This window comes from Rhodamnia argentea, chromosome 9 (genome assembly GCF_020921035.1).
Source record: "Rhodamnia argentea isolate NSW1041297 chromosome 9, ASM2092103v1, whole genome shotgun sequence".
Lineage (NCBI taxonomy): Eukaryota > Viridiplantae > Streptophyta > Magnoliopsida > Myrtales > Myrtaceae > Rhodamnia > Rhodamnia argentea.
Window position 1 is genome coordinate 22,111,424 of NC_063158.1, and position 27,491 is coordinate 22,138,914.

Sequence of the window (27,491 nt, forward strand, 5' to 3'; positions counted from 1 at the left end):
ACAGTAGAAATTCCAGAAAGGCTCTCATGGAGGTCAATACGTTAAGCATTTCACCTCTTAAAGACACGATATTCCACTTCTATGGTCATCCCCTGAACAACAAATCGTAAGATGTCCACTTCAAATGCATAAATACTAATGCACGAACATTATTAACATAATCCCAAAATTGGTAATCTCATGTTGAAATCAAGTCATCACATGGGGCAATTCTAGCTAGGAAATGGTGATGTTAATGTACCGAATGGCCTATTAGAAGATCACTTCTAGATTGTTAAGGTCCCATTACTTTATCAGATCATTGTGTAGTTTATCCTGCGCTTGAAGAGCATCACTCTAGCTTGGAAATGGTGATTTTGCATTTTTCCCCCAATAAAACGGTTTTCTATTGTGGCAGCCATGGAGAACTGATCAAATTGATAGTCAAGGAAGTCGTGGAAAAGTTGAAGATGAAACATAGATTGGTGACTGAATATTTAGTTGGCATTGATGATCAAGTAGGAGAAGTAAGCAAATTATTAGACGTCACCTCTGGTGGTGTGCGACTCATTAAAATTTATGGCATGGGGGGTATTGGGAAAACGACTCCGGCCAAGGTCGTCTTCAACCAACTCTGTTCTCATTTTGGAAAGCGTTGTTGTTTCCTTGAAGATGTTCGAGCGAAGTCATCAAGATCTGATGGCTTAGTTGAGTTGCAAAAAAAATTATTATCCGAAGTTGGCCATCGTGCGGGAACAGGTAGCATTGACGAAATTGATTATGGAATGAAGAGGACTGGTGAAGCGCTATGCAATAAGAAAGTCCTCATTGTACTTGACGATGTTGATAACAACGAGCAAGTGGAGAAATTAGTTGGAAATACTACTTTCTATTTGGGATCCAGAATTTTGGTCACAACTAGAAATAAAGATGTTTTGCTAATCAATAGACACAAGCATCAAATTTTAGATTATGAAATGGAGGTGATGAGCACTGATTATGCGCTTAAGCTTTCCAAGAGGCACGCATTTAACAAAGACTCTCCTTTAGATGATTACAAAGATCTTTCAAGGGAAATCGTACGTGCTCTTGGGAGACTTCCATTGGCTCTTGAAGTAATTGGTGCGTTTCTCTATCGCAAACAGCAAGAACTATGGAAAGAGACACTGAAGAAGCTAAAAAAAGCACCTCGTGAGGATGTATTTGGAAAGTTGAAGATCGGCAATGATGCCTTAAATTTCGAGCAACAAGAAATTTTCCTCGCTATTGCATTTTTTTTCATCGGCGAAGATATGACTAATGCAATTTATATGTGGAAAGATTGTGAGTTTTTTCCGGACACTGGAGTTGCTGCTCTCATTAGCATGTCGTTGATAAAGATTGTGGAAAATAATATGTTTTGGATGCACGATAAACTCAGAGACCTTGGAAAGGAAATTGTTCGTTTAGAAAAATCCAATGATTCCTGAACAGAGGAGTAGGATATGGATTTGCAAGGAGGTCCTTGATGCATCAAGAACAAAGGAGGTAAAGCACTTCTAGAGAGAACTAATAGTTTGTGACCAAAATTCCTTTACATTGACTTAGGACACTCTATTTTTCTTTTTCTTTTTCTTTTTTTTTGGATAATTTGTTCAAGTCTATGTAGTGGAGTACTAATATTACTCATTTCTCATTGTCATTTGCAGATAAACAAGAATGTTCAAGCACTATCTCTTGATACATCTGCACGAAGTTTCTATGATGTCATTGTTCAAAGTAAAGAGATTGGAAGGTTTGAACACCTAAGATTCCTTAAACTATCTGGGTTAACCTTTGTTGGCAACGAAGCTAATCGTCTTACCAAATTAAGATGGATTTCTTTGAGTTATCCTTTACGAATCTATAAATGGACCAAAATGTACCCAAAGAATGTGGTCGTTCTTGAATTCTCAAAGGTTGACTCCTTAGATGATTCGAGATTATGAAACATAATTAAGGTATGTAATATGCCCATTTCCATTCTATTGCTAATATTTGATTGTTCATTCACTAAACATTTCATTCACGTGACAGATGGCAGAAAAATTGAAAGTTCTTTCTCTTAAAGGATGTGCTAGCATAATCAGAACACTAGACTTCTTTGGATGCCCGAATTTAGAAAGGCTTACTTTTGAAGATTGCTCCAATTTGAGGAAAATTGACGGCTCCATTGGGAAATTGAAGTGTCTGATTGGCCTGAAGATTAAAAACTGCAATTTGCTTAAAGATTTGCCTGAAAGAATCGGAGACCTAGTGAGCCTGCAGTACTTATCTGTGAATTGTAATAGAGTGAAGAAACTCCCAGATTTCATGTGGAAGTTGAAATCATTGCGTGAGGTGCACTTTTCAAACGACTTTGGTGTGTTAAGTTAAGCAAATTCGTGGGAGCTACCTAGTGCTATTGGAACGCTTCAGAATCTAAAAGTGCTTCAAGTCAATAGTCGCCTTTTAAAGGGTCAACTTCCTTCTAGAATCGGAAGTTTGCCCTTTCTAAGAATCCTGAATCTATCAGGTACTCGTGTTAGTGAAGTTCCAAAGACCATAAGCATGCTTCCTCGCCTACAAAGAATTGAGTTGAGGAAATGTCATAAGATCCAAGAGCTGCCGACGCTACCAACATGTTTAACCCATCTAGAAGTTGCATCTTCATCGTTGCGGGAAGTCCCAGATCTCTCGAACTTGACTAACTTGGTTGAGTTGGATCTAGATAATGGCGGAGGAGTAGGAGATGAACTTTGCACCCGTGAGTTAAGGTGGATTGGGAGGTTATCAAAACTGACCAAATTGAGCATCAGACTTCACAAAGTCTCTGTTCCTACTGAAGTGTCTTCCCTTCCTCTGCTAAATGAACTTGCTCTGTTTGATTTGGACCTGCAAACCTTTCCACAAGTTCCCTTATCTCTGCAAAAGCTAAGCCTTGATAATGTCAGTATAATTGGGTCACTCTCTCCCAACCTGATAAATTTGTCATGCTTAAAGCTCTGTGGGTGTCCAATGCAAGAATTTCAACTTGACGGGATTGAACTTCCACAGCTGAAGGAGTTGCATGTATCAGACGGAGCACCCCTCGAGAGATTGAAGCTGTCGAGAATGAGGAAGCTGAGAGACGTCACAGTGCAGTTCTGTCCAAAGCTAGTCGAGATCCAATTTTCTTGGGCGGTCGAAGCACTGGAGGCGTTGTCCATCCATTTTTGCGACTCCTTCAAGAGGCTAGTTTACGAGACCGCTGATGAGCTGATTAGTTGCGAAGGGAGACTGATCTTTCCATTGACGGTCTTGAATAATCTGCGTGCTCTCACCCTGTCCGGATGCCTTAAGATACTCGACGTTCGAGTCATAGGTACGTCGGACTCGTGGGAACACTTCAGACTTTTCCACTGTCCTCATGTCCAGGGTCTCGGTGGTTTATCAAACTTAAAGAACCTCAAGTCTTTGGATATCCAGAGCTGCAACAGGCTACGGGTTGTCGAGGGCGTCGACGAGTTGGAGCTTCTGGGCCAATTAATATTTTCTAGTTGCAGATCGTTGGAAAGGTTGATCGATGCATCAACCACCAAACTGCCGAATGACTGCAACGTGATTATCTCCAGATGCGGGAGACTAGGTGGGGTTAAGAACAGATTCGATGGCTCCGTCCAGTCCTTCAAGCATTATAAGGTGAGTCTGGATCATTCTCTCTTTTCCTTTTCAGAAGAAATATATGAACTCACTCTCAGACAGGAGAATCTAATTGGTGGATGATGTATTTCTGCATCCTCCCCTGTTTTTGGCAGTTCGATAAAAAGCCACTTCAAACAGGAACTAAAGCAAATCGACCATTCAAGCAGGGGGTAGAGTTGATTTCTGCTAATTACTGAACTTTTAATGCGTAGTTTGGGTATTGTTTGTAACTCTTACTATAGTTTTGTCGATTGTATACATAAAAGCTTCTTAATTTAGCTAAAAGATGAACAAAACCAATTTTCATCAAAGTTGTGATATAGCCAATAGGACGAAGTGAATTTATGTGTATGCAAATTCACAAAAACGAAATTTCATTCCGTTTTTGAAACTTTCATTGAAGACTGGTTGTGATTTTATTTTTCAGTACTCACGCTTCGACTGGACTACATGGTTTGGATGCTCGTGAAGTTTTGAAGACGACACGCGTGATAATTGTCACCATGCAGGGGACGGAACTAGCATATTTAGAAAAATGGCTTCAGATACCAAGACATCAAGTTAGGATCCAGGTTGCACCTCATCATTTTCATGCTAAGAAGATGAATTGCCCTTGTGGCAGATTCAAGAGACTTACTTTTCCTCAATTCAACATTTCTGAATTAGTTACTTCAGGATTGTCGCATATCTTTTTGATTGGTTTTGACAGCTCATTCAAATAGCCCGCCTTGCATGGAGAACTGCAAAAGTTTTAGTACAAGCAGATTAGCATATGCAATATGATGTTACGTCAAAAAGGTCTAATCCAACATATGAAATCTAGCTGTTAGCGCTGGCAATGTCTCTAACACGGGATACGGCATAACACGAGCAGCATCATACAGATACAACATGATGTTGATGCATCTTTTATGTAATCGGGAGTTATTTCGGTCTTAAAAGTGACTATCATCTCAAAGAATATCACTCTCCCATTTCATTTGACTCAAAAAATGTTCAACTCAAACATGAAAATATCTGGCTAGAGCAGATTGTGAACCCTACTTCCACGCTTGTAGCCTTCTAGCAGTTAATTCATGTCAAGTTACCAGAGACAAAGATGTCAATACCCCTCGTAAAAGATACTGTGGTGGATTTAACATGAGCTTTCCTGGAAAACTATAATGGAAGAAATCAGACTTGAGACAGAATTGCGGGTAAAAGTTTATAATCTCACCCGAAAAGGCTATAATTTCACCAACAGCGAGCAAATGATGGAGAACATCAAAAGATTTTTCGCAAGTATAAACATGTGTTGATCAAAGCTATGCAGGTAACATACAGCAATTAGGAGTGTCACGCCCCGATCCTCGAGCGTGCGGCATCCCCGCCAACTCGTCCCTCGGGTTAAAAGGATAGAGTCTCAGGCACGCTACCAACCCATGAGATTAACTATGCATGTGGAAACGTACAATATTCTCGGACAAATAAGATAGGGATAAATCAATAGGAAAAAAAACACATTAATTCAAAAACATGGTCCTATTTACAATCACGTCGTGAGTCAACTAAAATGACATGCTAATTGGTCCCATACTTCGGGACGGGGTAGGATCATCATCGTACCTACTCCAAATAGGGCTACGTCACTTTCATCCTTAGCAGTTTTTCAAGAATTACTAGCTCCATCACTTAGAACCTGAAAATGGTTTAACAACGATGGGTGAGATATAAATCTCGGTGCATCAACGTCTAAGCCCCGTTACGGCGTTGTTTCGTCCCTAGGGTCCTATCAGTCAATCACATATTGAAATATAAATATCTCAATCACATGCAGCTCCCTTGTTGAAAATCACACGGTATGCAATACTCAACATAATATGTCACACATAACAACCCATAGATATCATGTTAATCGCATACACGGATACCACACGTGGTCCAATTATTAACGGCCCATTGGTCCAATTGCACACGCAGTGTGACTTCACCACTACGCGTCACGTTGTCCCCTGTCACTACGGCAGCTACCATCGCCGTGTGATTCGTATATGGCGACACGACACGACATCTGTTCCCCGGTATCAGCTAGGGCTTCGTGCGTCCTCTGTCACCGCGGCATTCGACAATCCATGTGATCGCTTCGACTAGCAACCGCAGCTCGGCCATCGCGGCATCCGGCAAGTCGTATGATTACGTCCGGCACCTGCAGCAGTGAACTTACTTCGAGGAATAATCCATTGTGTGACCACTCAAGCATATTCAGACAAATAGCGGTTTATAATCCACATTTAGTCAAATGCTCACGCGATATGCTCACACGGCAAAACTTCTTGAGTAATCGCACAAATGCACATGTTATCTATGCAACCTCGCATTCATAAATCGGGTGGTCAAACTCCAACCAGTCAATCAATTTAACTAGCCATCCGCCAAGGTATTTCATCAATTAATCTATATGGATTATAATCGAGTGTAGATAAATAATTCAATGACAAACATTCAATTCAATTGTACATGATTAAATCCAAATCATCAATCAATCATACGCTCATCCTTGACCTATTGTTTGCTCGCGATCAAGCAAGACCAATTAATCGGTCAATTATTCAGTCCCAACTAGCCACAGTCAAATTAACCTAACTAATTAGGGCCATTTTACCTATACCGAGTCTCTAGCCTAAACCGGCCCTAATTAATCTACCTAAACATCCTAATAATCTAATTAAACTAATCCAAACATAATTAGCGACCTAATCAAGGATTAAAGGTTGACTCACAGTTAATAACTTAAGACGAGACCAGCGCCGATCCACGGAATTCCTCGGCACGAACGTTGGGCGAGGCCCGGACTTTTGGCCCACGAACTTGGCCGATCGGCCCAAATCCTCGGTCACACGGGCCAAAATTCTCGGCCCACTTGGCCCATGAGCCTGGCTCACGGCCCGGGCTCCCGGCCAACTTGGCCGGCCCACTCGGCACACCGTCCCGGCTCACGGCCTAAGTGGACTGGCTCACGGCCAGGCTCGCTGGCCCGCGAACAGGGCACCCGGGCGAAACAGGGCAGGCGAGCAGGGCACTTCGAATGGGGCTGAGGCGGCTCGTCTGGCAACCTACAGCTGGTGGCACATGGCTAGAGGTTTGTGGAAGCCTCGAGAGGTGTCGGGGGAGGTAATGGCTGCTCACGGTGGTCGGAGGCAGCTGCGGAAGGGCATAACTACAGCAGAACAGGGCTGAGGCGTGAAACAGGGGAACAAAGGCAAGGTAGGTTGGGTTAGGGGCTGTTTGGGGTTCCAACGGCTTCGGGGCTTCGTGGGGTTGCTGGTGGAGGTTCGAAAGGGCGTTGAGAAATGTGTGATGGTCAGAGGTGGGCGAAGAAGTGAGTTGGATGCAGCACAGGGTGCTGGTCCGACGCAAAACAGGGGAGGAAGCAGAGTCGGGGGCAGAGCAGGGGCTATCAGTGGCTTTTCTCCTCTGTTCCGAGCGCCGAACGACTGTAGGCTGAGGAACGGCGTCGGAGGAGGTCGTGGGTGTCGGGACAGAGGCGATAGAGCATGGAGGAGGTCGTGGTACAGCAGCTGCAGCGAGGTACAGCAGCAGCAACGTTGGTGGCAGAAACAGGGCAGTCGGGTCTAGAGCTGCTGTTCAGGCTTGATACGGTCTGTCCGGCGGCTCGCCGGCATTCGGTGGTGGTACGGTGACAACTAGGTGAGGTGGCTACAGGTGTTGGCTGAGGCTGCGGGCGTTTTGGTGGCTGGAAGGGGGCTGTCGTCCACAAAAACAGAAGGAAGGGGGGAAAAAGGCAGGGGAGTCGGTTTGGGGGGAGAGTTAACGTGGAGGAGAGAGAGAGAGAGATGATGGGTTGGCCAGCTGACTTTTGGGGGCTAAAGAGGTAAGGTGGGTCCCACTTTAAAAATTTCCTTGTCTTGAGCTCATAAAATCCTAGGGCGTTACATGGAGAGTGTCCAATGTCTCAACACAAACTATGATATACAATCGAACAAAAGATCAGTCATTTTACCCGAGTTGAAAGTCCCCTGGATAGCAGAGGAGTGATAACCAGGGCACCTTGTGTGGGAAGAAGGTAAATTTTTTAGTTTTTTTCCCCTGTGGTGGGAAAGGGTGGTAGCGGGAAGCACATAACGGACACATTGCTAACTCACTGTAAACTACTTTCAAGTGAAGTACTTGGGATTGTCTCCCAACCTGTTGAAGATTGCATAAACCCCGTGATGTTACCAAGCACGAAATGTCCGATCAAAGAAACTAGAGTAAGAAAAAGTAAATCCTTACCAAGTCTCAATTGGATCGGCAGAGGCTAGTCTTTTGCTGCTAATTTGAGTAAGCTTTCTCCCGGTTGATGGATAGTTCTAGAGGAGACTGACTCTTTAATTTCCCTTGATCTCTTTAAAAACTTTGAGCATCTCTACGGATAAAGAAAGAGGACAATATATAAGCTGCAGTCTCTTTGCAAATCCAATGAAATGCATCCACATGATAACAAAAACTCAACGAATGAGTGCATCAAACCGACACTCGGAAGAACAAGCATTTCTGTCCTTGAAACATTGAGCTACAGATGCATATGCTTTCTAAAATTTCATAAAATCAACTATCAACAGACCATGTTTCTTAAAAGGAGACATTCTCGTCCTTGTAATTTGCATGGCTGAAACTTTCCAATCTTATCTTAACATAAATCTCTGACCTTCTGAACGCACGTTGCCTCCGGAATATGTGGCTTCTCTCCACTACCATTTCTTCCCTGTTACTCTGCTCTTCACCAAAAGTGGAATTCGAACTTTTGACGATAGTTAAATCTTTTCTTGGAATCTCTGGATTGGTACTTATGCAGTGTGGTTAGAGGAAGATAAATGACGTAACAAATGATAAGAAACTACTAAAATGCACCTGATTATGAATTAAACTAGCAGTAAAAACTATATAAAATTCATGACAAATATGACTCAGAAAAATTACCATAGGATTCAAACGGGGGTCGACTATCGATCACGTGAACCCACACTTGAGAACCACATGATCAACGACCTCGATATCTGTGAAGAAAAGAATAACAAGTCTTTATTTCTTAACGTGATCAGTTACATTGACCTTTGATAAGTGCAAGACTTTAATTTAAGTGAAATATTCACTATTTAATATTTTGTGTCTTTATAAAAGATGAAACTTCAAAAAATGATTAACATTCACCGACGCCTACTATTATTTCAGGAAGCTTTGTAGTAATTTTTTTTTCTCAGTCCAATATAGAAACACTTTTGTTACCTTACTTCAGATACTGATCTACTACGCAATTATCTTTCCTACATGTTGTGAATACATATTAACTAAACCTTTAAATCACGGCGTGTTTCGGCTGCACATATATTTTTAGTACGCTGAAGTCCTACAGAGTGTTCAGATAACTCTGAATATGCTTGGTAAGAGAGATTTTCAATGTATCTCGCCAATTTCATGACTTGGCATGTAAAATTTCTCAAGCTAGATTAGCATCAGACTTTGCAGCACTTTTCAAATGGAGGTTTTTTCATTTTTCATTACGATATTCCAAAACTGCTAACATTTTTGCCACCATCTATTGCTACAGGTTGCAAAATCACAAACTGTTAAAAGAAAATGAACGTGGGTGCAGCGGCAAGGACGACGGCTTTGACATCATTCACGACAATGACAACAGCATCTACAAATGGTGGCTTCAAAAAACACAAAAAAATTGATCGGGGTCTACATCTTTCTTGTGATTTCAAATGGTTTATAATTAGTCTATTCTAAGTCCGAAAATCATTTGTTTTGACAACTTGCTTTTTAATATATGTTGCATTAGCTATGTCACACTTGGAAGAACAGGTTCTGGGAAGATTCCCAGAATCATCATCTCCTAAACTCAAAGGAAACAAAACAAGAGTCGACCCACACAAATCCATCGTCATCCCACATCCCCAGTAGAAGGACTCACCAAACGAAAACAGCCCAAAAACAGATACTTGAGTATAATTTGTCAACCAACTTTTGATTTTGCCCTCAACTTTTGTCGGTCACTTGACATCTTAACGGTGCGCGAATTTGTAGTTGTTGAGGCGATTATAAAAGGATTATTGTTATTAGTTGGTATATTTATAAGGCGTATATTTTGGCGTTTTTTTCTTTGTTGGATTTTAATCCTCGCCTAACTTTTCCCCCCTATCATTTTATTCATCGGTTGGAAAATTGTTGCCTAAATGTCAATTACCATCTTACCCTTATTATTCACTTGTGGACAAAGCTTTAATTGGTGAGTGGATTGTGGGACCGCTTGTCTTTTCCCAACCCCGTCACCACCCTTCTACCCAACCCCCTCTCTCTCTTCCACCCCAACCCCACCGAACCTCCTCCTCTCTTTTCTTCCTTTCTTTCTTCTTCTTTTTTTTCTTCTGTTTTTTTACGCCCCCCAACCGGTGCTGTCCTCCTCGCGCCACCGCACGCCTTGCCACCGTCCGCCACCCTCCGCCCGGTCGTCTGATCGTAGCCGAGCTCTTCCATCCACGCCCAGCTCCGCGAAGCCCGAGCTTCCTCCGCCGTGAACCGCCGACCTCGTGCCAGCTCGTCGCCGCGCCACCATCGTCCGCCGCTTCCTCCGTCATCGGTTGCCGCTCGCCAAGCTCGGCCCACCGCGGGCCGCAAGGACCCAGTCGGCCACCGTACCCTCAGCCGCGCGACCACCTAGATCCGCGCCTCACCCCACGCCGCCCGACCCGAGCCCCCTTCTCACCCGACCCCTCAGCCACCACCTGAGACCCACTAGATCTGGGTGTCCCGGCCGCCGGAATCGCAACCCCGCCGTCGTCCCGAGAGTGTGGAGCCGAGATTTTCCGCTCGGGTGAACAGTGCCGCGAACAGTGTTCTGGTGAACAGTAACGGTGAATAGTGTTCGGTGAACAGTAACTGAATGAACAGTGTTCTGTGAACAGTACGAGTGAACAGTGCTCGTGAACAGTACCGCGAATAGTGCCGCCGGCGGCCGCGGACAGTAATTCCGGCGGTGAACAGTAATTCCGACATGGCCTCATTCTCGGTATTTTCAGATTCAATAATGTGGGGCGCTCGAGTTAGCTGCTCGAGCTGTTATTTGTGATTAGCCCTAACTCTTGGTTGGCGCTAATTGCGTTCGATTATTAATTAGATTATTAGGTATTTAGGTAGCTCGATTAGGGCCGGTATATGTTAGAAACTTGGTTTAGGTTCATGGCCCTATTGGTTAGTTAGTCTATTAGTTAGGATTTTATGCCTAATTAGATTAGATTGGTTGATTGTCGATTGTTTGTGTTGATTGATCGCGAGCGATAGGTCGAGACAGTGCGCAATTGGAAATTGAAATTGAGATTAATAATTGGTTGTTGATAAATCGCCCAAATTGCTTGGTGTCAATCAATATAATTGCGTATACGAAAAGGCCTTGCCAATATTTGAACATGCGCGTGGCATTCGACCTAAATTTAAGAAATGCTGGTTGTAGTGCGAGTGGTACATAATGGGATAATTGTGATCATTGTCTTGGTCGTTGGTCTGGCAATCATTATCTTTTTGGATGCGCGTCTATTGTTTGCTTGTGTAGCAAGCCTTTTAAGGATTCTTGTTGTCTTTTGGGTAGCGATCATGGACTATCGGCGTCGAGAAAGTAAGGTGCGGTCCGCGAAGAGCACCAACCGACTAGTGTGCGGGACTTAGTCGGATCGTGTGGTGTATGTGATGCAAGTGCAGAATTGATTTGATTGGTTGTTTTTGGGTTTGCATTGTGTCTGGAGGGTGCTTGCGTGGTTGAATATTTGTTCTTGATGATGTGATTGCCTTTTAGGTGCGCGAATCAACGTCCTAACGGCTAGGCGTTGGCCGAGATTAATTTCTCACTTGGTAACAAGGGCGTGGACGATGAACCGGAGGATTGCGGTAGGATTTTGGGAGTGACGGGATTAACCTTACTCGCCTTGTATCTTTTGAGGTCCTAGGAAGTTGGGGTTGTATATATTTTTAGGGTTATATTGTTGTTTAATGAAATTGTTTTGATGAATTGTGTTGATTTTCTTTATATCTTTGATTATCGGGAGATTTGTTGCATGGTGTAATTTCATAGGTCGATAGCTCGGGATGCTATATTAACGAGCGTAAGGATCGTAATTAACTCCATGGTACCACTTTCCGCACCGTTTAAATTTTGAAGCTCTGATACCACTTGTTCGGATTTGGTATCGATATCAACGCTGGATTGTGCAGGGGCGTGCAATTTTGATACCACTGATGATTTATGATTTGATGTGCAAGTGCATGTGTTTGTTTGGGACATATTTCAACGAATTAGACATGTAAATGTCTTTGCATTTGTCAAGCATTTCAACTCAAACTTTGAGAAAAGTAGTAATTATATTAGCCTCCATTTTTCACCTTCCTCAGCCACAGTTTTCTGAACTACAAGTCTTCCTCTTCAACTTGGACACTTGCTGCTGCACATGATTTTGAATATCCTTCCTTCGCTCTGAATTTCCACGTCATAGGGAGCGTGCCATTTCCTTATCATCTAGAAAATGTTATGGTTTGATTGGTTTTCTTTTCCTGTTCACTGCACCATTATTTCCTCATGACGTCGCCTCTTTCTCATCGACCAATATCATTCCACCTTATGGTCTTCGTCCTAAAAAACTAAGACTTTCTCTTTCAGCCTATTCTCTCAACCACCGCCTGTTGACGCCACCCCTTCCTCTGATAAGAACATCGGGTCCGAGACAAGGGGAGGGAGAAAGAGAGAGAGACAGATCTGCTGAAGCTCAGCAAATTATTCCTATGGCGAGCTCAGATGCAGCAACGTCGTCGGGAAGTGACTATCAAGTTTTCTTGAGTTTTAGAGGGCCTGATACTCGCGTTGGATTCACTGACGTACTCTTCTATAGCTTGACCGATGCTGGAATCTGCGTCTTTCGAGACGACGAAGAGCTCCGTGTTGGTGAAAGGATCGATGGATCCCTTCTGCAAGCAATCAACAACTCCAGGATCTATATACCCATCTTCTCTCGAAACTATGCTTCGAGTCAGTGGTGCCTCCGCGAGCTCGCGCAGATCGTGGCAAATACATTCAAATCGGAAGGTAATAAAGTGATCCTACCTATTTTCTTCGACGTGAAACCCAACGATGTTAAACTGAAAACCCCGCTGTATCGCGATGCCATACTCAATTTGGAGCATGAGAAGAAGTTGAGCAATGAGCAAGTCCATGCTTGGAGAGAGGCTCTCATGGAGATTGATGCCATCAAGGGATGGGAAGTGAAGGAGTACAAAGGGTAAGCTAACTTCTCTCAAGATGCTTGTTTTTCCAATTTTCCTTTACACTTGATTCATAGATGTGAAAATTTCAGTTTGATTGAGGTTGGGGGTTTTGCCGTAGTAATACTAAATGTTGAAGCTTTGCTACGTCTTAAAAAAATATGTGAAATTGCTTAAAATGGAGTGATGTTAATGTCCAATAAGGACTTTTAGAAGATCACTTCTAGATTGTTAGGGTTTGCATTACTTTATCAAATCATTGTTTAGTATATACGGTGCTTGAATAACATCCCTTCTAGCCAGGTACTCGTGATTTCACATTTTCCCCCCACTAAAACGATTTTCTATTGTGGCAGTCACGGGGAACTCATCAGAATGGTAGTTGAGGAGGTTGTCGAAAAGTTGAAAACAAAACATAGATCGGTGACTGAACATTTAGTTGGAATCGATGATCAAGTAGCAGCTATAAGCAAATTATTAGACGTCAATTCCAATGGTGTGCGTCTAATTAAGATTCATGGCATGGGAGGTATCGGTAAAACAACTCTTGCCAAGGTCATGTTCAATCAATTCTCTTCTCATTTTGGAAAGTGTTGTTGTTTCCTTGAAGATGTTCGAGCGAAGTCATCAAAAACTGATGGCTTAGTTGACTTGCAAAGAAGATTATTATCCGAAATTGGCCATCCTGCGGGAACAAGGAGCATTAATGAAATAGATTATGGAATGAAGAGGGCTGGAGAAGTACTTGGCAGTAAGAAAGTTCTCGTCGTACTTGATGACGTTGATTGCAACGAACAAGTGGAGAAATTAGTTGGAAAGACTATTTTCTATTCGGGATCTAGAATATTGATTACAACTAGAAATAAAGATGTATTGCAAACCAATGCACCAAAGTATCATATTTTAGATTATGAAATGGAGGTGATGAGTATTGATCATGCACTTGAGCTTTTCAGCGGGCACGCACTTAACAAAACCTCTCCTTTAGATGATTACAACGATGTTTCGAAGAAAATCGTATATGCTCTTGGGAGACTTCCGTTGGCTCTTGAGGTAATTGGTTCATCCCTTTATCACAAACCGCAAGAAATATGGAATGAGACGTTGGAAAAGTTAAGAAAAGCACCTGACAAAGATGTTTTTGGAAAGTTGAAGATTAGCTATGATGCCTTAAGTTTCGAGCAGCAACAAATTTTCCTCGATATCGCATGCTTTTTCATCGATAAAGATAAGATGAATGCAATCTACATGTGGAAAGATTGTGGGTTTTTCCCGGATACTGGAGTGGCCATCCTTATTAACATGTCTTTGATAAAGATTGTGGAGAATAATAAGTTCCGGATGCACGATCAACTTAGAGATCTTGGAAGAAAAATTATTCATCAAGAAAATCCAATAAATCCTGAGAATCGGAGTCGAATATGGATTTGGGAGGACGGCCTTGATGCAATAAGATCAAGAGAGGTAAAGCACTTATAGAGACCTAACTAGATTCTGGCAATAAATTCCACTACATTGACTTAGGATGCTCTATCTTTTTTTTTCTTGTCCATTTTCTAATCTTTTTGCTCTATGAGATAGAATACTAATATCAGCAATTTTCCATTCTCATTTGCAGATGAAGAATAACGTTCAAGCACTATCTCTTGAGACATTTGGACAACATCCCCATAATGTCGTTGTTCGAAGTGAAGAGATTGGAAGGTTTGAACATTTAAGATTTCTCAAATTATCTGGTTTAACCCTTGTTGGCGATGCAGCAAATCATCTTACCAAATTAAGATGGATTTCTTTGAGTTGGCCACCGCAAATCAATAAATGGCCCACCATGTCCCTAAAGAATGTAGTTGTTCTTGAATTTAATAAGGATGACTTCTTAGATGATTCGAGATTACGAAGCTTAATTAAGGTGCGTAATACCTTTATTTCCACTTTAGTTTCATAGAAAGTAATACTTTGATTGTTTATCTATTGAGTATTGCATTCATTTTGACAGATGGCCTCAAAATTGAATGCTCTTTCTCTTAAAAGATGTAAAAACATAACTAGAACACCAGATTTCTCTGGATGCCCGAATTTAGAGAGGCTAGCTTTTGAAGGTTGTTCCAAATTGAGGGAAATTGACGGCTCTATTGGGAAGTTGAAGTGTCTGATAGACCTGAAGATTCATAGCTGCAGTTATCTTAAACATTTGCCTGAAGAAATCGGAGACTTAGTGAATTTGCAGTATTTCTTCGTAGCTTGTAGTGGAATAAAGGAACTCCCGGGTTCCATACGGAAGATGAAATCATTACGTGAGTTGCACTTTCAAGGCGATATTTATGAGGAATTAGATCTAGCAAATTTGTGGGAGTTGCCTAGTGCTGTCGGAATGCTCCAGGATCTGGAAGTGCTTCAAGTCAATAGTCCCTCTTTAAAAGGTGAACTTGCATCAGGGATCGGAAGTTTGCCCATTCTAAGAATCCTCAATCTATCAAGGACTGGTATTATTGGAATTCCAAAGAGCATCAGCATGCTTCCTCGACTGCAAAGAATTGAGTTGGTGGGCTGTAATATGATTCAAGAATTGCCGACGCTCCCAACGAGTTTGACCCATCTACGAGTGTCATCTAAATCTTTGCTTGTAGTCCCGGATCTATCGAACTTGACTAATTTGGTTGAATTGTATCTAAGTGATGGTGGAGGTTATGTAGGTGATAGATTTCCACCAGAAAAAGGAGTAGGAGATAAACTTCATCGTACCGGTGAGTTAGGGTGGATTGGGAAGTTATCCAAGCTGACCAAATTGAGCATCGGACTTCACAAAGTCGCTATTCCTACTGAGATGGCTTCCCTTCCTCTGCTAAACGAACTTACTTTATTCGATTTGGACTTGCATGCCTTTCCGCAACTCCCCTTATATCTGCAAAAGCTAAGCCTTTATATGGTCAATATAGTTGCCTCACTCTCTCCGAACCTGAGAAATTTGTCACGTTTACACATCTCTAAGTCTCCAATGCAAGAAATTCAACAGGATGGGCTTCAACTTCCACAGCTAAAGGAGTTGTTGGTGCGAGATTGTGGAGACCTCGAGAGATTGAATCTATCAAGAATGAGGAAGCTGAAGGAAGTCAAGGTGGAAGATTGTCCAAAGCTAGTTGAGATCCAATTTTCTATGGTGTTCGAATCACTGGAAGCATTGTCTATTGAAAGTTGCGAGTCCTTCGGAAGGCTAGTTTACGAGTCTGCTGATGAATCGATGAGTTGTGAAGGGAGACTGATTTTTCCATCGAGAATCTTGAATAAGTTGCGTATTCTCAGACTGTCGAAATGCCCTAAGATACTCGACATTCAAGTCGTAGGTGCGTCGGAATCGTGGGAAGTCTTCGAACTTTGGGATTATCCTAATTTGCAAAGTCTCGGTGGTTTAGCAAACTTAAAGAACCTCAAGTCCTTAAGTATCATGTTGTGCGAGAGGCTACTGGTTGTCGAGGGCGTCGACGAGTTGGAATTTCTGGGCCAATTGGAACTTCATGGATGCGGATGGTTGGAAAGGTTGATTGAAGTGTCAACCACCAAATTGCCAAATGATTGCCAAGTACATATCGAAAGATGCAGGAGATTACGTGGGATTAAGGAAAGATTCCATGGCTCCGTCCAGTCCTTAAAGCATTGTAAGGTGAATCTCATTCATTCTCTCTTCTTCTCTTTCTGATTTTTAAGGTGGACTTGTAATAATGGTGAGAAATAAATATGAAAAAAGAAAACAGTCAAGCCATCATCCATTAATATTTGATCTCACTTATTTTCAGCTCGTGTTTTCTCATTTTCTTCTCTTTCTTTTTATTGTATATATGACAAAGTTCTACATGTGCACCAAATTAATTTTTAATGTGTTTTCTTTCTGAAAAAAGGTGGATGATGTATTTCTGCACCCTCCCCTGTTTTTTTGACCTTTCGGACGTTTATTTTTGCGGTCGTGGATGCGTAGTTTGAGTCTAGGTTTTAACTTTTACTATAGTCTAAAGTTGATTCTGCACGTAAAAACTTCTTAATCTAGCTAGAATTACGGACAAAACAAGTTTTCATCAAAATCAGGTAGATGGCTTCAGTGTATAAAATGTTTACAGTTGGTGATATGGGAAATCTAACTCGTGTGATGTACATAATACATCGACAAATAGATCAAACACCGTTGACATTGATTGATATGTATAGCTAATCGATATGACTGCATAATCTTAATCATTTCATTCCTTTTTTTCAAAAATTTGACGATTGGTTGTGATTTTATTTTTCAGGAGTCACTCTTTGATGCTTGTTTGGGTGTTTTTGAAGCTTTGAAGTTGAGATTAGCTGACATGCTGGGGTGGGACTAGCATATTTCTCAAGAATGACTTCAGATACCGGGGACATCAAGTCGGGAGGCAGGTGAGACCTCATTTTCAATCTAGATAGATGAAGTGCCCTCAAAACAACATTTCTGACCCTTGAATCCATTAACCAATTCTTCGCTTGAATTAGTGACTTCGGTATTGGCACATATCTTTCCTGTTGGTTTTGACAACTTGTTCAAATCGCCCGTCTTGCTTGGAGAACTGCAAAAGTTTAGTACAAGCAAATTGAGCGTATGCGGAACAATGTTGTGTCAATGGCCTAATCCAATATCCGAAATCTACTTGTTAGAGCTATGGACTCATTCACATGACATGAGCAATGTCCCACATAGTACAAATACAACATGACATTGATACATCTTTTCTATAATCGGGAGTTATTTCGGTCTCAAGAGTGACTCTTATCTCAAAGAATATTGCTCTCCCGTTTCATTTGACTCAAAAGGTTCAACTCAACCATGAATATGTCAGGCTAGAGCAGATTGTGAACCCTACTTCTAGGCTTGTAGCCTTCTAGTAGTTAAATCAGTCGTATGTTGCCGGAGACAAAGATGTCAATATCCTCTTTAAACCATACTATGGTGAATTTAACATGAGCTTTCCTGGAAAATTAGAATTGGAGAAATCAGACTTGAGACACAATACATCTAGTAAAAGTTTATAATTTCGGGTGAAAAGACACCAACAGCAAGCAAATGATGCAGAACATCAAAAGATTTTTCACAAGAATAAACATTTGTGTTGATCAAACTGGTACATACAGTCATTAGGAGAGTGTCCATTGTCTCAACACAAACCGTGATATACAATCCAGCAAAACATAAGGTATGTTTTTCCCTATTTTTCCCTATTTTTCCCTCTCGGGGGAGGGTGTGGAGGTGAGAAGCACATAACCGACACATTGATAACTCACTGTTAACTACTGTTAAGTGAAGATTGAAAATGAGGTCTAGATAGATGAAGTGCCCTCACTAATAACTCTTTGGGAAAACGGAATAATAGAATTTGAACAAAATTTCATTCAGCTAAAAAATGTATGAACATTTGTGTTGATCAAACTAGTAATACAGCAATTAGGAGAGTGTCCAATGTCTCAACACAAGCTATGATATACGCTCGAACCAAAAAGAAAAAATATGTCATTCTACCCCAGTTGAAAGTTCATTGGATAGCAGAGGAGTGATAAACGGGGCACCTTCATACGCGAAGAAGGTGAATTTTTTCCTATTTTTCCCTCTTGGTGGGGGTGGGGTGGCGGTGGCGGTGGGAAGCACATAACCGATGAATTGCTAACTCACTGTCATTCAGCTCAAAAATTACAACTTGACTAGGTACATATGCCTCACCTCTGTTGAGAAGTGGATCTCACACTGATATGGCTTACAGTCAAAGGAGATTTGACTTTTGTCACTTTTGTGTGCTCCCTTACACTCTCCCCCAACTTGAGAGTCCTTGGTGTAACCTGTTGAAGATTGCATATAAACCATGTGATGTTATAAAGCACGGAATGTCCGATCAAAGAAACTAGAATGACAAAGAAAATCTCCACCTGGTTTCATTTAGATGTAGAGAGGCAAGTCTTTTGCTGCTAATTTGAGTAAGCTCTCTCCCAGTTGATGGATGGTTCTCAAGAAGACCGACTCTTAATTTCCTCTTTATCTCTTTAAAAACTGGTGGACTTGTGGAGGTTCTCTAGAGGTAAATAAAGAGGACGATATATAAGCTGCTGGCTCTCTGCTTGGGACATTTACATAGTAGTAAAAGTGAGCTAAGAAGTGCAAAAATGTTGTGTTGTTGATCCACCGACTTTTTTACTGAACTTCGAAAGATGCCATCAAATGGGTCAACATGATAGCCTAAACTCAATGAATGAGTGCACCAAACTGATACAACAATATGCATTTCTGTCCTTATAACATTGAGCTACGGATGCTTATGCTTTTTGAAGTTTCTTAAAATCAACCATTAAGAGTCCATGTTTCTAGAAAGGAGATGTTAATGACTCGTTGCTCTAATTTTCCATGGCAGAAACTTGACAATCTTATCTTAATACAAATCTCTGACCTCTCATTCTGCATATCACTTAAAGGGCACAGTTTTTTGACCCAAAAAAAAAAAAAAAAAGGGCACAGTCGGACCTTCCGAGCGTACATTGCCCCAAGAATATGTGGTTTCCCCTACCAATTCTTCCCTGTTACTCTGCTCTTCACCCAAAGTGGAATTCAAACTTTTGACAATTGACAAATCTTTTCTTGGAATCTCTGGATTGTTGCTTACCCGGGCTGCACATGTACTTCTGTTTGATACTGTTTTATCCGATGAATAACCTTGTTGATCGGATTCTCGAGTATACATGCTGTTTGACATTTCCAAAGATGATTCTTCTAGATTTTAAATCCGACAGGCCGCGGACTTTGGCACCCAATCATCCATTCCTGGGTTGGACATAGAAGTTGAAGTTACAGAAGTTTCCACCTGAACGATACCATTATCCTCACAGTCGGGAATTGCCTCGGGAATGCGAGTTTTTGACCCCTGGTGCTAATTCATCTCTGAAGATCTCCATTTGCTTCTACAATGTTCTTCCCACCTTGTTCTCCCTCAGTCATGGGTGAATGATCAAAGCCATCAACCTGGATATCACAAATGACTGTTAAGATCCTGTAGGTGCAATCACGACTCAAGACTTTTGTTTCAGATGTTTCCTTTCGGTTGAAACTATAATCTCATGTATCGAAGAATAATCCAAGATGGATGCTTTGGGAACAAGTATTCACGCATCTTCACTGCCATCCATCATTTAATCCCCGCGGGGCATTATTCTCCTCACAGGTGTATTTGTAAAAGGGTGATATACGTGATCAACACAAGTTTGAAGAGTGACTATCCAAGCTAGATTCCGCATCCATATCGATTGTGTCATCTTCCGCCACAGACTGACGCCTTCCCGATTAACCACTGCAGATTTCCTTAGGCCAGTCTGCCATCTGCATAAAAACTAGAGAAAAAGAGAATCTAAATAGCCCTAGAATTGGCAAAAGAAAAGGGAAAATAACTCGCAAACCCCTTTGAGTTGGCTGTACTATAGCTCCTCCTATTGCAATCAGACCATCCACTTTCCAGCACAATGAAGTTCTGTCACATAACATATACATCAGAACAGCTACTTATAATAGCATCATTTTTCCGAAAAGCGATGCCACGAAATAGCATTATCTCCGAGTGAAATTGAGCAGCGAAAAATCTCCTACTCACACCTCTGAAATCAAGACACAGAATGTAAATGCTGTCTACATAAGCGTTCATATTGCGGTGATAGAGAGAGAAGGAATCTCCATTTCACACCCCGCTCAGTTCATTCTCATTGGTTTTGGAATCCTGAAAGCGAGATTTGGTATGCATGCACAGGCACGGACAGCGAGGGATGCGGAGCTGAGGGTAAAGATCATGGAGGTAAGAACCTAAAATGAAGCATATTTCACGGTCGTGTCAATTCACTCTTTCTTCCTCCACGGATCCTGCAACAAGCGCCTGCAGAGATGCCACAATTTCTCTATCCAGGCCACTCTCTCAAGCTCACTCCTTACCTTCAAACCGACGGGGTGAGCTCCTAGGATTCGCCTGCACGGATTCCGACTGCTCCCAAATGTGCAAGCTGCTTGAATTCACCTCACCCCCATATGTGCAAGCTGCTTGGACTCTATCATGGGCTTCTATTACTAATGTCAGATGTGCAATTCTATCTAGAGCATGATTTTCTTCTCATAACTCTCACATATCATCAGCATGTTATATTATTTTATAGATAATGTGATCCCACATTTGATTTCATTAACGTTTATTGATCGCATTAACTTGAGTGATTGATGTTCTCGCCCAAGAGTTATGATGCCCAAAGTTACGATAACGTCTTGATGGACGATGTTATCCAAAGGGGTGCGAAGGGGAGAATTTAAAAGGGTCATATAAGCCAAATCCTTTATCGTCAGTTTTCATTTTTAACGTACCTACAGAACGTATATTTCTATAGAAAACACACATCATCGCTTTGAGAGGGCAATTGGCTAGATGCATCCATCGCCGATCGTTTATCGCTCTGCAAATTTCGATTTGTCAATCCTCTTCAACAATGGCTGGAGGTAAGTAAAGATTCCTTATGTTTCCGCATTCGGTTCTGATTATAGGTAATTTTGTTTGACAACATATAATTAGGACATTCAGTCTTTAGAATTTTCTTACACAGCAAGGAGCGAATGCGACAGATTCCACTTTGCTAGCACCCTCATGAAGTTACACTTTTGCATGACGAGCATGCCTCTTCTCAGCATTGCGAGGCTCGGGGTGGAGCTTGATCGTGTCCAATCTATAGATTCCCTTTGGAAGATTGTCCTCTGCCAGACTATTAAAGTGTCCCGCCCTTGTCACCCGCAACAGCTGCTAGCTCTTCATCACGCAGCGTCCGGAAGAAGACTCGTGTCGTACTTTCTACTCCTGTGACGTGGCAGTTGATGGTGGGTTCAGATTTCCTGCACAGAATGTGAATTCAAATTGCATCCTTCTTGTGCCTCTAGACCGATACTAAAACATCACTTCCATGAGCATAGTCTGATCTATCTTGAGGCAGCTACCGGTGCTGGAGAACGAAAAGCAAACCTGCGATGCAACTCTTGAGGTAACCAATGTGCCGTGGATCTCTATGAATCCCATCGACTTGGCAGCAAATTTGAAATTAAAGTTTTACATTCTTCATATGAGACAGCTAACACCTTCGTCACCACCTATTACCGCAGGTTGGCAAATTTCGACATAGGAAAAAGGGAATGGAAGAGGATGCGGCGAGAAGGACTAGGGATTCGAGATTGATGACGATAGTATCGATAAACGAAGGTTCCGAAAAAGATGATCGGGGGCTACATCTTTCCTGTGATTTCAATTAGTTCAAAATCGACCCGTTCTAAGTTTGAAAACATTTGTTTTGAGAAGTTGTCGGTAATATGTGTTGACTCTAGCTATGACACAATAGAAAAGTTATAAAACATGGAACATCTGCAACTGCAATGCGCATTTGAACCAATAGCATTCCATCTAATGGTCTTCGTCGTAAAAAATTATGGCTTTCTCTTTCCACGATTTTGTCATATAACATTTGATTAGTCTCCCTAATAACGTGTTGACGCGGGCTCTTTCTCTGTTAAGAACATCGGGTAGAGAGAGAGAGAGGCAGAGGGAGAAAGAAACAGAGAGAGATAGAGAGATCTGCTAAAGCTGAGCAAGCCACTGCTATGGCGAGTTCAGATGCGGGAACTTCTTCGGGAAGCGAGTACCAAGTATTCCGGAGCTTCAGAGGACCTGACACCCGCACTGGATTTGCCAATGTCCTCTTCCATAGCTTGAGCGACGCTGGAATATGCGTCTTTCGTGACGACGAAGAGCTCTGCCGCAGTGAAAGGATCGATGGGTCCCTTCTGCGAGCGATCGACAACTCCAAGATCTACATACCCGTCTTCTCTCAGACATACGCTTCAAGCCAATGGTGCCTCTACGAGCTCGCGCAGATTGTGGCAAACACCTTCAAATGGGAAGGTAATAAAGAGATCCTACCTATTTTCTTCGACGTGGAACCTGACGATGTTAAGCTGAAGACTCCATTGTATCGCGATGCCATACTCAATTTGGAGCATGAGAAGAAGTTGAGGGATGAGCTAGTAGATGCGTGGAGAAAGGCTCTCATGGAAGTCAACCCAATAAAGGGCTGGGAAGTGAAGAAGTACAGAGGGTAAGCTAGCTGCTTTTAAGATGCTTGCTTCCCCAATTTTCCTTAGCAGCTTGTCATAGACGTAAAAATTACAGTAGAAATTCCAGAAGGGCTCTCATGGAGGTCAATACGTTAAGCATTTCACCTCTTAAAGACACGATATTCCATTTGTATAGTCATCCCCTGAACAACAAACCGTAAGATGTCCACTTCAAATGCATAAATACTAATGCACGAACTTTATTAACATAATCCCAAAATTGGTAATCGCGTGTTGAAATCAAGTCATCAAGTGGGGCAATTCTAGCTAGGAAATGGTGATGTTAATGTACCGAATGGCCTATTAGAAGATCACTTCTAGATTGTTAAGGTCCCATTACTTATCAGGTCATTGTGTAGTTTATCCTGCGCTTGAAGAGCATCACTCTAGCTTGGAAATGGTGATTTGCATTTTCCCCCCCAATAAAACGGTTTTCTATTGTGGCAGCCATGGAGAACTGATCAAGTTGATAGTCGAGGATGTCGTGGAAAAGTTGAAGATGAAACATAGATTGGTGACTGAATATTTAGTTGGAATTGATGATCAAGTAGGAGAAGTAAGCAAATTATTAGACGTCAACTCTGGTGGTGTGCGACTCATTAAAATTTATGGCATGGGGGGTATTGGGAAAACTACTCTCGCCAAGGTCGTCTTCAACCAACTCTCTTCTCATTTTGGAAAGTGTTGTTGTTTCCTTGAAGATGTTCGAGCGAAGTCATCAAGATCTGATGGCTTAGTTGAGTTGCAAAAAAAGTTGTTATCCGAAGTCGGCCATCGTGCGAGAACAAGTAGCATTGACGAAATTGATTATGGAATGAAGAGGACTGGTGAAGCGCTATGCAATAAGAAAGTCCTCATTGTACTTGACGATGTTGATAACAACAAACAAGTGGAGAAATTAGTTGGAAGTACTACTTTCTATTCAGGATCCAGAATTTTGGTCACAACTAGAAATAAAGATGTTTTGCTAATCAATAGACACAAGCATCAAATTTTAGATTATGAAATGGAGGTGATGAGCACTGATTATGCGCTTGAGCTTTTCAGTAGGCACGCATTTAACAAAGACTCTCCTTTAGATGATTACAAAGATCTTTCAAGGGAAATCGTACGTGCTACTGAGAGACTTCCATTGGCTCTTGAAGTAATTGGCGCTTTTCTCTATCGCAAACAGCAAGAACTGTGGAAAGAGACACCGAAGAAGCTAAAAAAAGCACCTCATGAGGATGTATTTGGAAAGTTGAAGATCAGCTATGATGCCTTAAATTTCGAGCAACAACAAATTTTCCTCGATATTGCATGTTTTTTCATCGGCGAAGATAAGACTAATGCAATTTATATGTGGAGAGATTGTGAGTTTTTCCCGGACACCGGAGTTGCTGTTCTCATTAGCATGTCTTTGATAAAGATTATGGAGAACAATAAGTTTTGGATGCACGATCAACTCAGAGACCTTGGAAGGGAAATTGTTTGTTTAGAAAATCCAATGATTCCTGAGCAGCGGAGTAGGATATGGATTTGGAAGGAGGTCCTTGATGCATCAAGAACAAAGGAGGTAAAGCACTTCTAGAGAGAATTAATAGTTTGTGACCAAAATTCCTTTACATGTATCAGACGGTGCACCCCTCGAGAGATTGAAGCTGTCGAGAATGAGGAAGCTGAGAGATGTCACAGTGCAATTCTGTCCAAAGCTAGTCGAGATCCAATTTTCGTGGGCGGTCGAAGCACTGGAGGCGTTGTCCATCCATTTTTGCGACTCCTTCAAGAGGCTAGTTTACGAGACTGCTGATGAGCGGATTAGTTGTGAAGGGAGACTGATCTTTCCATCGACCGTCTTGAATAATCTGCGTGCTCTCACCCTGTCCGGATGCCTTAAGATACTCGACGTTCGAGTCGTACGTACGTCAGACTCGGGGGAACACTTCAGACTTTTCCACTGTCCTCATGTGCAGGGTCTCGGTGGTTTATCAAACTTAAAAGAACCTCAAGTCTTTGGATATCCAGAGCTGCAACAGGCTACGGGTTGTCGAGGGCGTCGATGAGTTGGAGCTTCTGGGCCAACTAATATTTTCTAGTTGCAGATCGTTGGAAAGGTTGATGGATGCATCAACCACCAAACTGCCGAATGACTGCAACGTGATTATCTCCAGATGCGGGAGACTAGGTGGGGTTAAGAACAGATTCGAAGGCTCCGTCCAGTCCTTCAAGCATTATAAGGTGAGTCTGGGTCATTCTCTCTTTTCCTTTTCGGAAGAAATATATGAACTCACTCTCAGACAGGAGAATCTAATTGGTGGATGATGTATTTCTGCATCCTCCCCTGTTTTTGGCAGTTCGATAAAAAGCCACTTCAAACAGGAACTAAAGCAAATCGACCATTCAAGCACGGGGTAGAGTTGATTTCTGCTAATTACTTAACATTTAATGCGTAGTCTGGGTGTTGTTTGTAACTCTTGCTATAGTTTAGTCGATTGTATACATAAAAGCTTCTTAATTTAGCTAACAGATGAACAAAACCAATTTTCATCAAAGTTGTGATAGAGCTAATAGGACGAACTGAATTTATGTGTATGCAAATTCACAAAAACGAAATTTCATCCCGTTTTTGAAACTTTCATTGAAGACTGGTTGTGATTTTATTTTTTCAGGACTCACGCTTCAACTGGACTACATGGTTTGGACGCTCGTGAAGTTTTGAAGACGACTTGCGTGATAATTGTCAGCATGCAGGGAACGGAACTGGCATATTTAGAAAAATGGCTTCAGATACCAAGACATCATTAGGATCCAGGTTAGACCTCATCATTTTCACGTTAAAAAGATGAAATGCCCTTGTGGCAGATTCAAGAGACTTACTTTTTCTCAATTCAACATTTCTGAATTAGTTACTTCAGGATTGTCGCATATCATTTCGATTGGTTTTGACAACTCATTCAAGTTGCCCGTCTTGCACGGAGAACTGCAAAAGTTTTAGTACAAGCAGATTAGCATATGCAATATGATGTTACGTCAAAAAGGTCTAATCCAACATATGAAATCTAGTTGTTAGAGCTGGCAATGTCTCTAATACTGGGTACAACATAACAGGAATAGCATCACACATAGAAGAGATACAGCATCATACATCGAACAGATACGATATGATGTCGATACATCTTTTATGTAATCAGGAGTTATTTTGGTCTTAAAAGTAACTATCATCTCAAAGAATATCACTCTCCCATTTCATTTGACTCGAAAAATGTTCAACTCAAACACGAAAATATCTGGCTAGACCAGATTGTGAACCCTACTTCCAGGGTTGTAGCCTTCCAGCAGTTAATTCAGTCAAGTTACCAGAGACAAAGATGCCAATATCCTCTTTAAAGCATACTATGGTGGATTAACATGAGCTTTCCTGGAAAACTATAATGGAAGAAATCAGACTTGAGACAGAATTGCAGGTAAAGTTTATGACTCCGTCTGAAAAGGTTATAATTGCACCAACAGCAGGCAAATGAGGGAGAACGTGAAAAGATTTTGCACAAGTATAAACATTTTTGTTGATCAAACTAGTAACATACAGCAATTAGGAGAGGGTCCAATGTCTCGACGCAAACTGTGGTGTACAATTGAATAAAAAATCTGTCATTTTACCCGAGTTGAAAGTCCACTGGATAGCGGAGGAGTGATAACCAGGGCATCTTGTATGGGAAGAAGGTAAATTTTTTAGTTTTTTGGCCTCTGGTGGGAAAGGGTGGCAGCGGGAAGCACATAACGGACACATTGCTAACTCACTGTAAACTACTTTCAAGTGAAGTACTTGGGATTGTCTCCCAACATGTTGAAGATTGCATAAACCCTGTGATGTTTCCAAGCATAGAATGTCCGATCAAAGAAACTACATTAAGAAAAAGTAAATCCTTACCAAGTTTCATTTGGATGTGCAGAGGCTAGTCTTTTGCTGCTAATTTGAGTAAGCTTTCTCCTAGTTGATGGATGGTTCTTGTCACGCCCCAATCCTCGAGCACGCGGCATCCCCGCCTACTCTTCCCTCGGATTAAAAGGGTAGAGTCCCGGGCACACTACCAACCCTTGAGATTAACTACGCATGCGGAAACGTATAATACTCCCGGACAATAATATAAGATAGGGATAGGCAAGTAGGAGAACACATCAATTCGAAAACAAGATTTCATTTATAGGCACGTCATAGGCCAACCGAGATGACACGCTAATTGGCCCCATACTTCGGGGTGGGGTAGGATCAACTTTGTATCTACTCCAAATAAGACTACGTCACCCTCATCCTCATCAGCTTCTCAAAGAACTACTAGCTCCATTAATTATAATCTGAAAATGGTAACCACGACGGGGTGAGATATAAATCTCA

The 27,491-nt window shown here is 41.8% G+C and overlaps 2 protein-coding genes and 1 pseudogene across 2 annotated transcripts; all 3 read left to right on the forward strand.

Annotated features, from left to right (window-relative positions):
- LOC115733990 overlaps positions 1–27,491 on the forward strand; it is a 126,316-nt pseudogene that overhangs the window by 14,769 nt on the left and 84,056 nt on the right.
- LOC115731073 (disease resistance protein L6-like) lies at positions 12,338–16,642 on the forward strand. The gene is made up of 5 exons (XM_048284809.1): positions 12,338–12,965; positions 13,305–13,502; positions 13,638–14,412; positions 14,567–14,857; positions 14,945–16,642. The coding sequence occupies exons 1-5, from the start codon at positions 12,472–12,474 to the stop codon at positions 16,640–16,642; spliced, it is 3,456 nt and encodes a 1,151-aa protein (XP_048140766.1). The 5' UTR covers positions 12,338–12,471.
- On the forward strand, positions 22,607–25,551 carry LOC125316475 (disease resistance protein L6-like). Its single transcript, XM_048284810.1, has 4 exons — positions 22,607–23,100; positions 23,567–24,674; positions 25,124–25,336; positions 25,453–25,551. The coding sequence occupies exons 1-4, from the start codon at positions 22,607–22,609 to the stop codon at positions 25,549–25,551; spliced, it is 1,914 nt and encodes a 637-aa protein (XP_048140767.1).